At 37.2% G+C, this 16,356-nt stretch overlaps 1 protein-coding gene across 1 annotated transcript in view; it reads left to right on the top strand.

Annotated features, from left to right (window-relative positions):
* Window positions 1-16,356, top strand: part of LMAN1L (lectin, mannose binding 1 like) — a 652,875-nt gene that overhangs the window by 613,686 nt on the left and 22,833 nt on the right. The window contains exon 12 of the mRNA XM_044077189.1: window positions 10,094-10,215. Within this exon, the coding sequence (XP_043933124.1) occupies window positions 10,094-10,215 (122 nt within the window). The remainder of the gene's footprint in view (window positions 1-10,093; window positions 10,216-16,356) is intronic.

Below are 16,356 nucleotides of genomic sequence, written 5' to 3'. Positions count from 1 at the left end.
CTCTGAGTGTTTAAGAGATAAAATAAACATGACTTAGTGTTAAAACTATGACAATATGGAATTGGATAAAATTGGCAATGACTCTTCAATTTTAGTTGCATTATGGGCTCTTCAAAAACATTAACATCAAGGTTAATGGCACACAAGAAACAGAGTGTGTGTTCTACATGTCATTGGTGGTTTTTCTAGTTGTCAACAAAGATTTATTTATTTATTTATTTTACATTTGTTGACCGGGCTAGTCTAGCTGGATATATGTCCATTTTCAGTAGAGGCCCGGGGAGAAAAGCTCCACACATAACATAAGCAAGACAGATAGACATATTGTTAAATAAAGACATTACTCAAAAAAATATACATTTAGATCAACTACTAATCAAAAATCAGGATACATTAAAGGAACTCAAAAATTTAGATTCATACAAATGTTCTGTCGATTTCAAAGCAAGTTTACCTAAAACATAAGGTTTTGCAGTTAGGCAACAGCCAAGAAGATTACATTAGAAGCTAGAAGGGACGAGAAGTAGAAGGAGTATGAAGGAAAGAAAAAGATGCAGGCTAGATGGCAAGACCAGACTATGGGCCATGCTAAATGTGATCATAAGGTGTGCAAAGTTAGGGGATGACATTTTATACTACAATAAGTGCACACAGACAGCCATGCTGTTTGCTCATTACTAAGTGCAAAATAATTAACACTGGAAGTGGAGGTGGATGCAAGCATAGCAGCAGAGATTCACTGTCATTATATGTGTATATGATAAGGTAACTGGGTGTGGACACACAACAAGGCAGCATGTGTACACTGTTATTGTATCTGTACATAATAATGTAACTGGGTGTTGGGCACAACACGATAGCATGTGTACAATGTTACTGCATGTGTACATGATAATTTAACTGGGTGTGGATGCACAGCATGGCAGCATGTGTACACTCTTACTGTATGTGTACATGATAATGCAACTGGGTGTTGGGCACAAAATGAGAGCATGTGTACAATGTTGCTGTATGCCTACATGATAATGTAACTGGGTGTGGCTACACAGCATGGCAGCAGAGACTGGCTAATTATATGTATACATGATAACGTAACTGTTTGTGGTTGCACAGTATTCCAGCATGTGTACACTGTTACTGCATGCTTATATGATAATGTAATTGGGTGTGGATGCACAGCATGCCAGCATGTGTACACTGTTAGTGTATGTGTACACGATAATGAAACTGGGTGTGGATGCACAGCATGTCAACGTGTTTACACTGTTACTGTATGTGTACATGATAATGTAACTGGGTGCTGGGCACAACCCGAGAACATGTGTACAATGTTACTGCATGTCTACATGATAATGTAACTGGGTGTGGCTACACAGCATGGCAGCATGTGTACACTGTCACTGTATGTATACATGATAATGTAACTGGGTGTTGGGCACAACACAAGAACATGTGTACAATGTTATTGCATGTCTACATGATAATGTAATTGGGTGCGGATACACAGCATGGCAGCATGTGTACACTATCACTGTATGTATACATGATAATGTAACTGGGTTTTGGGCATAACATAAGAGCATGTATACAATGTTAATGTATGTGTACATGGTAATGTAACTGGGTGTGGATTCAGAGCATGGCAAAATGTGTATATTGTTACTGTATGAACACATGATAATGTAACTGGGTATTGGGCACAACACGAGAACATGTGTACAATGTTACTGTATGTGTACATGATAATGTAACTGGGTGTGGACACAGCATGCCAGCATGTGTACACTCTTACTGTATGTGTACATGATAATGTAACTTGGAGTGGACACACACATCATAGCAACAGGGACCCACTACCATTGTATGTAGACATGATAATGTGACTGGTGTGGTCACAAGACATGGGAGCATGTATAGACTGTTTTGTAAGCACACATAATAATGGAACTGGGTGTTGGGCACAACACAACAGCATGTGCTGACTGTTAGTGTATATTTACATGATAATGGGATGGGTGTTGGGCATAACACAACAGTATGTGCATACTGTTAGTGTATGTGTACATGATAATGGGAACTGGATGAGGGGTACACCATGTGGCAACATGTGCATGTTGTTACTTTATGGGTGCAGGGTAATGGAGAATGGTTTGTGTTACACATCATGACAGAATATGCACACAGTTCTTGGATCTGTGCATACTAAAGGAACTGGGTATATGGAACATAGCATACTAACATGGACACACAGTTATTGTGCATGTCCATGATAATGGAAACAAGATGTGGGATGCATGTGATCTGCAGACTTTTACTGTATGTACACATTAGTCTGGAGTGCCTAGCAAGATGGCATATGAATGCTGATATTGTGTGCATACATAATAGTGGAACAGAGTGTGGAGAACACAGCATGGGAACATCTGCACACTGTTACCTTATGTGTATGTGTAGTATTGATGGTATACAAAATTATATCAGGTGCTTACTGCACAGCATGGTAGCATGTGCTCACGCTTACTATATGTGCACATGATAATGGAAACAAGGTGGTCAGTGCACAACATGGTAGCATGTACTCACACTTAATATATGTTCACATACAAATGGGAAAAGGTACACAGTGCACAACATGGTAGCACATGATCACTTGTATGTGCCCATGATAATAGAAACTGGGTGCACAGTGCACAACATGGTAGCACATGCTCACACTTACTATATGTGCACATCATAATGGGAACATAATGCAGAGGGCACAACATGGTAACAGCTGGACACACTTAGTATATGTGTGCATGGTAATGGGGGCAGGGTTCACAGTGCACAACATGGTAGCATGTGCTCAGACTTACTATACGTGCACATGATAATGGAAACTGAATGCACAGTGCAAAGCATGGAAGCATTTGGTCACAATATATATGCACATGAGATTAGAAACTGGATGCACAGTGCAAAACATGGAAGCATGTGCTCACACTTACTATATGTGCACATGAGAATAGAAACTGGGTGCACAGTGCACAACATGGTAGCACATACTCACACTTACTATATGTGCATATGATAATGGGAATAGGCTGAAGAGGGGACAACATGGTAGCATGTGCTCACACTTACTGTATGTGAACATAATGGAAACTGAATGCACAGTACAAAACATGGATGCGGTCACACTTCCTATATGTGTACATGAGAATAGAAACTTGGTGCACAGTGCACAACATGGTAGCACATGTTCACACCTTCTATATGTGCACACAATAAAGAAAATGATGCACACTGGACAACATGGTAGCACATTCTCACACTTACTATATATGCACATGATAATGGGAACAGGGTGCAGAGGGCACAGCATGGTAGCATGCACTCACAGATACTATATGTGCGCATCATAGTAGGAACTGGGTGCAGATTGTACAACATGGTAGCATGTGCTCACACTTACTATATGTGCACATCATAATGGGAATAGGGTGCAAAAGGCACAACATGGTAGCATGCACTCACAGTTTCTATATGTGCATATCATAATGGGAACTGGGTGCAGAGTGCAAAACACGGAAGCTTGTGCTCACACTTACTATATGTGCACATGAGAATAGAAACTGGGTGCACAGTGCACATTATGGTAGTACATGCTGACACTTACAATAATTGCACATGATAATGGAAACTGGGTGCACAGTGCACAACATGGTAGCACATGCTCACACTTAATATATGTGCACATCATAATGGGACTAGGGTGGAGAGGGCACAACATGGTAGCACATGTTCACAATTACTATATGTGCACATCATAATGGGAACAAGGTGCACAGTGCACAACATGGTGACAGGTGCACACACTTACTATATGTGTTAATGGTAATGGGAGTAGGGTGCACAGTGCACAACACGGTAGTACATACTCACACTTACTATATTTGCACATGATAATGGAAACAGGAGGTATGGTGCATAACATGGTAGCATGTGCTCACACTTACTATACATGCACATGATAATGGAAACTGAATGCACAGTGCAAAATATGGAAACATGTGGTCACACTTAATAAATGTGCATATGAGAATATAAACTGGATGTACGGTGCACAACATGGTAGCACATGCTCACACTTACTATATGTGCACATCATGATGGGAACAAGATGCACAGTGCACAGCATAGTAGCAGCTGTTCACACTTACTATATGTGTACATGGTAATTGGAACAGGGTGCACAGTGTATAACAGGGTAGCACATGTTCATACTTACTATGTGTTTTTATCATAATGGGAAAACGGTGCATGCTGCAGAACATGGTAGCACGTGTTACACCTACTATATGTGTACATGGAAATGGGAACAGGGCATACAGTCCAGAACACTGTAGCACATGCTCACACTTACTATATGTGCACATCATAATGGGAAAAAGGTGCACATTGCACAACATGGTAGCACATGATCACACTTACTATATGTGTGCATGATGATTGGAACAAGGTGCACAGTGCACAACATGGTAGCACGTGCTCACACTTACTATATGTGTATATGGTAATTGGAGCAGTGCATGCTCACACTTGTTATATGACTACGTGATAATGAAAACAAGAGGCATGATGCATGATGCACAACATGGTAGCATGTGCACACACTTAATATATTTGCTCATAATAATGGGAACAAGGTGTACAGCATGGTAACACTTACTCATGCTTACTGTATGTGCACATGATGATGGGAATAGGGTGCACAGGGCACAATGTGGTATCACATGCTCACACTTACTATATGTACACATGATAATAGAAATGGCACACAGTGCACAACATGATAGCACATGCTCACACATACTCTCCATCCATTACTCCAAGTCCATTTCATCTTTAGTCTGTGGTGGCAGTCACACTTTTGCCCCTACCTGGCATGTTGAAGAATAAAGAATCCATCATTGGTAGCTCTCAAAATATTTGTATAAGTTACATTTCATGGTCAGATTTAAAAGTGTCATAATATACAGTAGACAAGGGACACAGACCTTTGTCTTCTATCATCAGCACATCTGCTAGCATACACAAAGCATGTACCTACACAGTTATACTGCCCATCAGATTCAACACAAACCAGTGTGGTACTACTGAGATACATATACTGCCAGTCAGGTGAATTAGATTCAGCTTCTTTTTCTCATCTTCCTGGCTTGCCATTTCACTGCTTGGTTCACTTTTCAGATTTGAGTCACTGACTGTTCACTTAACACCATTCTTATTTTTTCTTGACTGGCAGATGTCTTTCACTTTAGTTTGACTTTTTGACATATTTTTGAACACAGTTTGCCAAAAGATGACCAACTTATATTGTATGGGACAAAGGTGGCTGCAGTGGGTTTTGCACTTTTTCCCCGTGTTGCATGACTGTGGAGATACTATACATAAACATATTGATGTAGGCAGCAAAGCAGGGAGCTTGCTGTCATAAAAATGCCTTTCTTCTCTCTGTGTTTTCATATTTTTGAGTTTGCTTCAGTGTAAAGCAACTGAAATGTAACTTGTATTATGATGAGCCAAATTAACATAGGCAAAGTCTACAAAGCTTTGTAATTACTGTCCTGAGTCTTGCACTTTCTTTCATTGCAGGGATAGTATAGCTTAACAGAGTTGATCTAGTTATAGTCTGTGATCCAAAGACAGTTGCTGAAGTTTAGTTATTAATTATGCCATTTGATCCATCTCATGATGATTTCTATAACTTTTGTAATCTCATATATTCCCAGTTTGGGTTTCAATCAACTTTTCATATCTACCTATTTGAATTCCTGCAGTTTCTGTAGGCAGGTGAATTTATATATTATTCTTAAAGGCTTACAAACATTTGTTAAACAAACTGCAGTCTCCCATTCTTATGAAGACCCAGAGGGTTATTGGACCACAGTTCAGACCCAACTTTTTCATAACCATTGTTCTGAGAATGGTATTTTGGTGAATTAAAACAAACAAACAAAAAAAAAACTTGGTGAGCATTTTCAGACATGGGCTACCATCTATGCCTTCTTGTGAATAGATCTTGGATAATAATGTACTGGAGTACAGGTGCAGGGATCACAATGTTTATATATCCACAAAAATGTAAATTTTGGGAAGCCACATGTTCACTCCTGAACTGGCACCCTTGTCCCTTAATGGGCAGGGGTAGCACATAAATGTCCATAAATGTCTTCCTGCACCTGGTTATTCATAATAAAATTGCAAAGGACTCTGGGTTAGTCATACACAAAATACTAGAACTAGATTGAGGATGCATGACTAGGCTTGTGAAGATCATCATAGATCTGTAGCCTTGTAAGGACCTATGAACCTATGAAAAGTATTTTCCCTATTCATTTTGCAGAAGTCCTTTGAGCTAAAAAGATATCTGATGAACTCTTCATCTACAGATTCCCCAATATAGTTCAGTTTAGCTGAAATATTTGCTTTTTTAAAGTTCCAGTTTCTTTTCATCCCTTTTCTGTCTTATTTATTCATCACTATTTCATTGTATTTTTGTCATCAGTCATTCCACTGCACTCTATGCACCACACTTTTTCTGTGAGGTAGATCAGTTGTGATTGTTTCAAGTAACATTTTTTTGCCATTATTTTGTTCTCATTAACTCAAATGAAGTATATATTTTAGCCTCCTAGCACGTTTTCATTTTAGAGTATTTTATAGTTTTATTCTTTTGTTAAGATTGCAACTGTCTGTGTCATTATTGCCCTATGGAAAGTCTAGGACTTCCCTCTGAAATATAATTAACAAGCACTAGAAAGCATTCCAATTAATGTGGTAAATAAATTACCTTCAGATGTTGATGTGATATATATAACCCCTTATTTCTAGATAGAAAGAAAGAAACTTGAATTAAAGATTGGCCAACAGAAGATTTTAAAATACAGCTAACCTACACTGCATTTTTAAGGGAATAAGGTCATCCTGGTATAAAATGCCATTATAATAATAGGTGATTATCTACTTCATTAACGGTTCAGTTCCTCAGACTGTAAGTGTTATTCATATAGATGCCCATCCCATTGATTATATAGCTACTGCTTCATGATTTTATTATCTCAGGAGTCAGAAATTAGAATGGGTTTAAGGCTTCTGGTTTTGGTGGGGAACTCTTTTGTTCACTGGCAATCATGTTCCATTGTTCTTATCTGATTAATGAAATAAAGGTAGACAAACACAAAGAAATACAATACACTTTTTCTAAAAAGTAGGGAAAGACAATTAAATAATTAAAATATAAACAAGCAAACATTTCTGACTGCCATCATTATGTTTAGAACATGTTGTGAGACAGAGAAATAGAGAGAGAGAAGAGAGAGAGAGAGACATGCCTGGAAAATGAGTCTTGCAGTAGAATTAGAGAGTGGAGTGAAGTTAAACTAGCCATATAACTACCGTAGTGAATGAAATACCACTCCTACTCCCACTGGACGAAGCAGGAACAATGGATATATTATGTAACTAGACAAAGCAGTACTGTATAGTTCATCTTCTTGTGACTCTGGGAATAGTACAGGCAAAGCAAGAGGAGTGATGCATGTGCATTGCGGCTGAGTCATGAATTACTCTTATGAGATGTTGAAGCATGTAGTGATCACTTAACTTGGTTAAAGATATACATCATGCAGGCCCATCTGGTGGGCTTCAAAGTTCAACTCATAACATCTTCTGCTTTACAGGTAAGTGATCACTGAAAGAAAATGATCTTGGTTTTCTTTTGTATAATCCAGTATATCTGATAGAACTGAACTTTCATGTGTGCTCTTTCATTTTTTATGGCTATAAGTCCCTTTCCATAAATACATTTAGAAAAAATTATGGTGGTTGGAAAGTAAACCAGTAAACCAGTAAACCAGCATTCCACCTGCTCATACATGTCCTGCTCATGGAGGAGTTACTGAATACGTTAAAAAAAAAGTTGCAGGACATAATCTGTAGTTCATAGTTGGCGTGGATATCAGATAATCCCTCCCAAAGCTACACTTATTCAAATAAGGAGGCGTATGCAGATTATGCACTCTCACATTCATTCTCACCCCTTCACTGTAACCTGTCACTAACCTCCCCTGACACTAGGATCTATTAATTGTCATGTTCATATTTTGAGGGATGTAGCCAAGATTTTTTGTAATTGTATGCCAACGTCCAGGGCATAGCCTCACTCCCCTGCCAAATACAGCCTCAACCTGGACAATGTACTTTTTCAATACTGAATAAAAGATCTGAAATGATAGGCTTATGAAAAACATTATTTATCCAGACTAGCATTCTGAAAAAAAAAAGCTTTGTAATAAAATATAAAATTTTAAATGAAAGCATGGTGAGTATGTTAAAGCTTTTCTAAATTTTACATTCTAACACATCTCAATGCACAAAATAAATCCATCCATCCATGAAGTCTACTAGGCAAGTAGGAACTGGAAGTAATTTACCAGGCCTTTGCTCCATATCACATGCTCACAAGCCACACCTACACTTGGGGAGAATTTAGAGTCACCTATCAGCCTACTACAAATCTTTGATTGTGGGGGTTGAATTAGAGTACCAAGAGAAAACTTACAGCAACAGAGGGAGGACATAAAGATTCTGTACATAAGGCTCCTAGGTTGAGAATCAAACCAATACAACTCCTGCTGTCAGACATTCTGGCATCCACAAAATAAATATATGATTCCAAACAAGTATATTTCATGGTATAAACAGTATTTACTTGGTTACACCCTTGCCTATTGAGTTCATTCATACATTGGAATCTGATTCACTAAACATTGGTACTCAAAATATATTCACATTGCACTTTACAACTGTAACCTTTCTGAGTAGCCCAACCCAGAAAATAATGAATTATATAATGTAGACATCAAAGCTAAGTCTATGCCTTCTAACCCCACATTACTGCACTGCCATATTCCCATTATCCAGAGTGAGCTGTTTGAAGAAGTGCAAGACTTAATAAGATTTGGATGGGACTCTGAGAGAAATAATGCATTCTCAGTGTGCCTCAGGATTGGCTCAGTTGTCCTTAGTCACAAGTCAGGCTTTTGACCTGTCATTGAAAACAAAGAATTAGCAGTGGTTTTAAGTATATTGATAAACTGACCAGAGTAAAAAGTATATGCAAAATCTTCCTGTATATGAATGTTTGCACAACTGCTGGAAGAATATCTTATATGGCCTAAAACTAACACAGGTTGTGTTCTCCTTTGTGCATGTGCCTAATTGGGTAGCAAGTACACTATTTGGTGACCATACTGTGATTTTTTATTTATGCCCAGGTATGTCTCATCCTTCCTCTGTTAACATGCTAAACTCCTCAGACTGCCTCTGCCACCAAATTTGTAAAATAAATATATAAATGCATTTACTACTGCAATGCTTTTTACATTTGATTTTTTTAAAACTTGGAATTGTATAGCTTAGAAGAAGTGCAATTGGTTTAGACAGTGTGTGTAGACAAGGAACCTTGTTAAAATCTCTCTCAGTTACCTTTGTAATATTTGCAGTATAGTCTCTGTTCACTCTTTATAAATACTGCTGACTCCTTAATGGAGAAGGGAAATCAGCTGGCAAGAAGAGAAACTGTGTGAAAGTTATAACACAGAAAAGAACTTGAAGCGATGAAACACAGTCCATTTAGATCTCAGAAGTAGACTTAAGAACATGAAAATATTGCTTATGCTTATGTACAGTCAGGAAGCATGTTTAAATCCATTTTGAGTTAACTGTTCATATTACCAGCCTTCAACCTAGACATCCTCAGTTAGACATGCTAACATTTAATATGTTTTGCAGCTTTTTCGGCTGTTGCTTTGTCATGAATACTGACCCCTTACTTCACAGTAACATGACCTGCTTTCTGTTGTTAGTGTCATACTTGTCAGTATTTGCCACTCTGCTGAAATCCCTCAAGTCCTGCTAAATGTGTTTGCCTGACATTTAAATGCAGCTATGAATAAGATTTGCTTGTAATAATAAATGAGTGACCTACTTGCTCTTTTGAATGCACCATTTCTGACTTATTTTAATTCCTGACTTTATCTCTCAATAGGTTAGTGGTCCCAACACCCGATGCCCAGGTATTCCATCTTCTCCATCATGCATTTCTACAGGGCATTTTTTGGTCTTCGTGATCCTTCAGACTGTATTTGCTATGTATTATTTAATATACAGGTAAGTCTGACACTGCATATAAGCAGTTCAGTGGTGTATGGATGCCTCCTGGGCTATGTGACATTTAGCATTAAGACATACAAGTCTGAGCATTATGCTTACGAAAAGCAGGATTCATAGCACAGCTTCAGTAATTTCATTGTAGTGGAGCTGAATGTAAACATTTCTTTAGATGTGTGTACTGAAGAATGTGCTTTGCATTTTTGCATAGATTTCTCTTTTCTGAAAACTGGAAAAATGCACCAGCTTATTTCATTTGGGTGTGTCAGAAAATCAGTTAACAGCTGGTCAGCACATTTAAAGCAGATAAAATATATCATAGCCTCCCTTGCTTGGATAGTAGGTGATCTATAAACTATTTTCGTTCGGAAAAACATTTTTCTGATGTCTGTTGACAGCTCTCTCTCTCTCCGTCTCCCTCTTTCTGTCTCTCTCTCTCTATTTTTTTTTCTTTTGTATATGTGTGACTGGTGTCCTGGAATAAAAGGGTGCAGATCAGACAACCTGCCTTGTGCTAAGATAACAACATGATTAGTAACATTTTACTGCATTAGGCCTATAATTGTCTATGCACACTACTTGGCTAGATGTTCAATACAATACAATACAAGAAGAAGAGTGGCATGTTTTTTCAAAACTTGGTCAGTTGAGTTGATGGATTACGTCATTGTAGATCTATACATAGTTATTAGGTATACAGTCCAGGAGACCATTAAGGAGCCTTGTCTAAATTCCCAGTTGCTCCAAAGCAGTGTTTAGTTAAGTGACTGGCTCAAAAAATAAAATTACACAGCAGGCCAATGAAGACTGAGGGAATCAAACCCTGCACTGAAGGAAGAGCAAACATGTTACTATCGTTGCACATCACATGAAGGTGTTAAAAAACATGCACAAAAAAAGATGGCCTTGGCTGAAGTGTCTCCTCTCATAGGTGCTTTACCCCTGCCTGTCCCCTTACTTAATATAATCCTCTGAGGTTATATAACCTCAAAGGAAATTAAATAAAGTAATTGAAATGTGAGCCTTATATTTACCACAGGCATTTCGGCAATGCATTGTGGGTAACTTAAAGCTGTTATGAAATTATTTATTCCTCATTTTATTTTCCTTTTTTGTTCTCCTATTTGCTCCTTTTGGTGATCTTGTGTAAGTATTCATATACTCACATTCCATTTTATTTTGTTTTATTTTATTTTTTAAACAAGAAACTTCTTTATGACATCATCACTTATGACATAGGCAATCATACATTTATATAAAAACAAACCATATTGACATATTTTAGTAGCATATATTACGCATCACTTATAATCTATCCAATTATTGTCAGTCAATTACTCACATTCCATTTTAAATAATAGGTTAGGTAGCTGATTTTAAATCTCTGCAGTTGCATGATAACATATACAGCTGCTGGACAGGTGACAGATGTGAAAAATAGTCTTGAGTTACACCACTGATTAAAAAGTGAAAAAGCAAAAAGACTATTTCAAGCAGAAAGTAAAAAACAATGCAATGATAATATAAGGATATCATGATAGATATAGAATTGGGTAGTCATAATAGTAAAATAAATTTTACTTGAATGGATTAGTCACAATAAATTTAAGCAGGGGAGTAAAATAGGGTTACAAAGAAAGAAGGACAAAAAGGAAAACTAGGCTTGTTAGGTGCTTTGCTTGCTTCTGATGAACATAATTCATTAGTTATCACTGAAGCATGGTTTAATCCTGATAACTATATTTCTCTTCATTAATAAATAACCCCTAATTTCCATTTCACGGTGACCATTTTGTAACAAATGTTTGAAGATCAACTTCAGTTTTAATACAAATTTTATTTTAAGGTGTCTTCATAGCGATAACTGTGTCCCTATTCAGTATGTATCTTAATGGGTCACTGGCAGGCTATTACCTGGCGACCCTACCATGCTTTTCATTTATGTCCATTTATGCTACACCCTTCTTATGTTGACCTGCTGGACAGCCTCTTCATTGAGGTGACTGCCAGATTTTAAATAATAATTTCATTCTTCTGGGGAACTGCAAGCTTAACTGGTGTAATAGTCTCTTTATGTACACCAGAAACTTAGCCATATTTTAGTTGGGTTTTCATAGCAGGTCAGTACTTGAACCAGACCCAGTTCATTCAGTGGTAACAAATCACTCCTAGCTATTATTCTAATAGGTCAAAAGGCTGTACAAACATCTTAGTTTTCTCAGACTCATTAAGTGACCATTACCTGGTCTTCTCCCACTGCTCTTAAAAAAATGACAAACTCACTGTTAATTGCTGGTCTAACTCATATTAATTACATTTGCCCCCTCCCACCCACAAGTAACTCCTGATTCTGTGAGAACTCTTCTCGGTAGACAGGACCTCAGTTTATTCCTGTAACAATACTACTTCTGCAGTAAATATGAGATCAACTTTTTGCTTAAAGTGCAAGAACAGGCAGCCCTCATTGTCCTTCACAGAGTTCCAGAACCACATTGTCCTTGGTTAACTATGGAACTTAAGTTCAAAATGAGGCAGACAGAGACGAGGCCAAGAAAAAACATAAGGCCACAGAAAACAGTGAGGTTCACAATCTCTTTGTCAGCTGCAAGGTGGATTGCTACTAAACCTGCTAATTCCAGCAATTTTAGAATAAGGAAATGAAAATATTACATTCATTCCAGATTTTGTTGGGCAGAAATCAAAAGGATCCTTACTGAATTCAAAAGTTCTGCCACCCCACTTTTCACTTACTTGGAAATGGGGCAGTTGTCACAAACAAAGTGTCACTGCTATCTCATACTTCTTTTTTCTCCCCACCCTTTTTTAACTCTTGTATTCTTTAACAACAATGACAAAAAAAATCCTTCAGACAAAACACTTAGATTTCACCTGTTTTACTCAGATATCACTTTCTTTAGATTATAGTCTCTTCTGTAAAATAAATAAACAAATACAAAGAAAGAAGTATTCTACTGAAATTCAGAAGAAAAAATCAGGTTCCCTTTCAGAAGTGTAAGATCAACTACTGTGAGTCCTGACACTTCAAAAAGTAAACTACAATTCATACAAAAAAACAGTAAATTCAAAAACTCAGGGTTGCATCTTCCAGGTGTAGCCATTGACCCTCCTTATCCATGATATTTCATTTATATATATATATATATATATATATATATATATATATATATATATGTCTATATATTTGGGATTGCTACATACTTCTGACACAGCAAGAAGGTCCACCTCAAAAGGCCAAAAGTGGAAATGCTGACATTAGTAGTGTTAATCGAGTTAGAATCACGCTCCTCATCTTGTGTAAAGAGCAATTGTGTGGCAGTCCTATTATGCCCGTTCTGCATACCAGACGCCGCATTACCGCCAGGCATTCCAAAGAGATAAACAAAAACCAAGAAAAACCAACAACTAAACTGTAAAATAAAAGTACTACCAGGTGGAAACAAGCTGGTAAAAATGGCACGGACTGTTTATTAAAGTAAGCGCTTTCGGCTGCAATATTACACAGCCTTCATCAGACAAAGTACAAAAACATGACCTCACACAATACTTAAATACTTAAATAAAATTATTCCTCAATTAACTCATAAATTACTTAACCAATTACCTAATAAAAATCCGGTTAGTTAAACCTGTACAACATTAATATTAAATGTGCGTATTTTGATATATAAAATGCACAGTTTATAAATGGTAGTGATAAGTAGCTATTATAAAATCCATTGTAAAAGATTCGAACTGGCAATATTTAAGTGACTGCCCTCATTTGATCAGAATTTATTTAATACACAATTGCACAATTGTTTTAATTTTCTATTTCTAATTTGATGGTTTGTGACAAGTTTTTATTTGTAGTACAGTTTCTTGGTAGTGGATATCTTTTACAATGAATCTTTTACAATGGATTTTATAATAGCTACTTATCACTACCATTTATAAACTGTGCATTTTATATATCAAAATACGCACATTTAATATTAATGTTGTACAGGTTTAACTAACCGGATTTTTATTAGGTAATTGGTTAAGTAATTTATGAGTTAATTGAGGAATAATTTTATTTAAGTATTTAAGTATTGTGTGAGGTCATGGTTTTGTACTTTGTCTGATGAAGGCTGTGTATTATTGCAGCCGAAAGCGCTTACTTTAATAAACAGTCCGTGCCGTTTTTACCAGCTTGTTTCCGCCTGGTAGTACTTTTATTTTATGGGGTGTGAAGTTGACTTAGTGCAGTAGAACCATGTATAAACTTTGGGGTAGGGTTAATACCTTAAAGTAGCTGCCCTACTGAGAATCAAGAGCAAATGTGATGAGGTTCTAACACATTGAGCACCACTCTGTGATCTTCAGCTCTACGATTGTTGTTTTCTATAGGAAATTACTTCTGTGCACTTCCTAGGTTTGTATCAGCAGTGGTTCCTTTCTTTAGAGACATTTCTATCTCCTTTGTGTTTAACTGTGGAAATGGTATATATAAGTTTGGGGGCATGTGGTGTGAAGGGGCACTTCCCCCTGCAAAACATTCTTAAGTGTAAGAATTTTGTGGGGTTAATTTCCTGACTGAATGAGCTCAGTGAGTTTGCTCTTCAGTGAGTCATAACTCAATGAGTCACAGTGGGGGTCTCTTAGGTACATTATTCTTGGACATGGCACATATTTCCCTCATCTCTACTTGCATCTCTAGTGTTCTTGTGGATCATAGCTACAGTCTTCAGAATTTCAGCAGATATCCATTTGTACAGTGTGTGCCTATCTTATGTAGTTCAAACTGCTTTTTAAACATGGCAGTAAGCTTTTTCTCTGGACCACATTGTTGGCCTTTTATTCTGGACTAAAGCAGTCCAACAGGCTGGAATCATGCATCTATGTCCTACCCACTCATAAATAAGTAGTCCTTCCTCTCCTTCAGATTACAGGTATATTATTACTTTCTACCTCCACAGATAAGACACTAGAAAATATATTTTATACAGGTTACTGATTATGTCTATAAATATGGCATATTACCACATGTTCAGCAAGGCTTTAGAGCCTCACAATGTATCTTTAAAGTTTTGTATTCATTGTCAGACTCCATTTTTAAAAATATAGTTAGAATCCTCCTGACAAAAGTCCTTCTTTAACAACAAGAGTACCTCTTACCTGGTTAATCAGCAGCGTTGTCCTCCTCGGTTATCAATTCTTGTGTTTGGATTACAAATTCTGTCTTAAGTCTACAGAAGTAAAGGTTGTTTCCATTTTTATTTATTTATTCATTATTTATCCTTGGGAGATCTGAGGTGGTATTATACTACTGAGGAAAATGGACCCTGGCATCAGGGAAATTCCCCACTCTTTTCATTGTGATGGAGAACATTTTTTGTGATTGCACTTCCTGCTTCTTTTTCTAGAGTGAAGGCTGCTCAGAAAAGCAGAGAGTTATAGCAATAGAGTTGAAAGAGTTGTTTGGGGGTTGTTTGGATCAGAAGAAAGCAGTCAAGCCTTCAAATTAGCTTAAAAATGTATTGAAAGATAAGATGAGAGAAGAGAAGGTAGTCAAGCCTTCTATGTTTGTGTCTGAGGTTGGAGAATTGAGAGAGAAAGCATATATGCTTCTAGTGGAGTTCCAATGGTTTTAAATGATGGGAGGAAGATGGTCAAGTCTTCTGTGGATATTTTTGAAACAGCAGATGGGTGCAAAGTTAGGGAAAAGGCAGTCAAGCCTTTTCCAGATTTAGAAGAGATTTTCCAGCAGCAGCTATTCAGGAAGAGAACCAACACTATGAGGGATGTATTATTACAACTCTCCAGTCAGGAGGATTGCAGGATGTTTTATTAGAGAAATTATGTGAGAAAAGTGAACCTGAGAGTGTAAAGTATGTGGCATGGGGAGGAATAATGGACAAAATTCAAAATGAAGAGGTACTTTTGATGCAAAAAACAGGGATGGTAAGACAACAATTTATGCTGATAATGTTAAGGAAAAAACATTAGGAAAATAAACTGTTATGAAACAAAGAAGAAATTATACTGTTAGGATTTTCTCCAAGGAAGAAAGTGAAATAGAAAGATATGAGGTATGAGACAATGTTATTTCACCTTTAGGAACTTCCACAGCAGAGGTAAGAGCTTACATTCATATAAGCA

Source organism: Protopterus annectens, chromosome 7.part0 (assembly GCF_019279795.1).
Source record: "Protopterus annectens isolate FY-2018-M chromosome 7.part0, PAN1.0, whole genome shotgun sequence".
In the NCBI taxonomy this organism is placed as follows: Eukaryota; Metazoa; Chordata; order Ceratodontiformes; family Protopteridae; genus Protopterus; species Protopterus annectens.
This window is presented reverse-complemented; position numbering and strand designations above follow the sequence as displayed.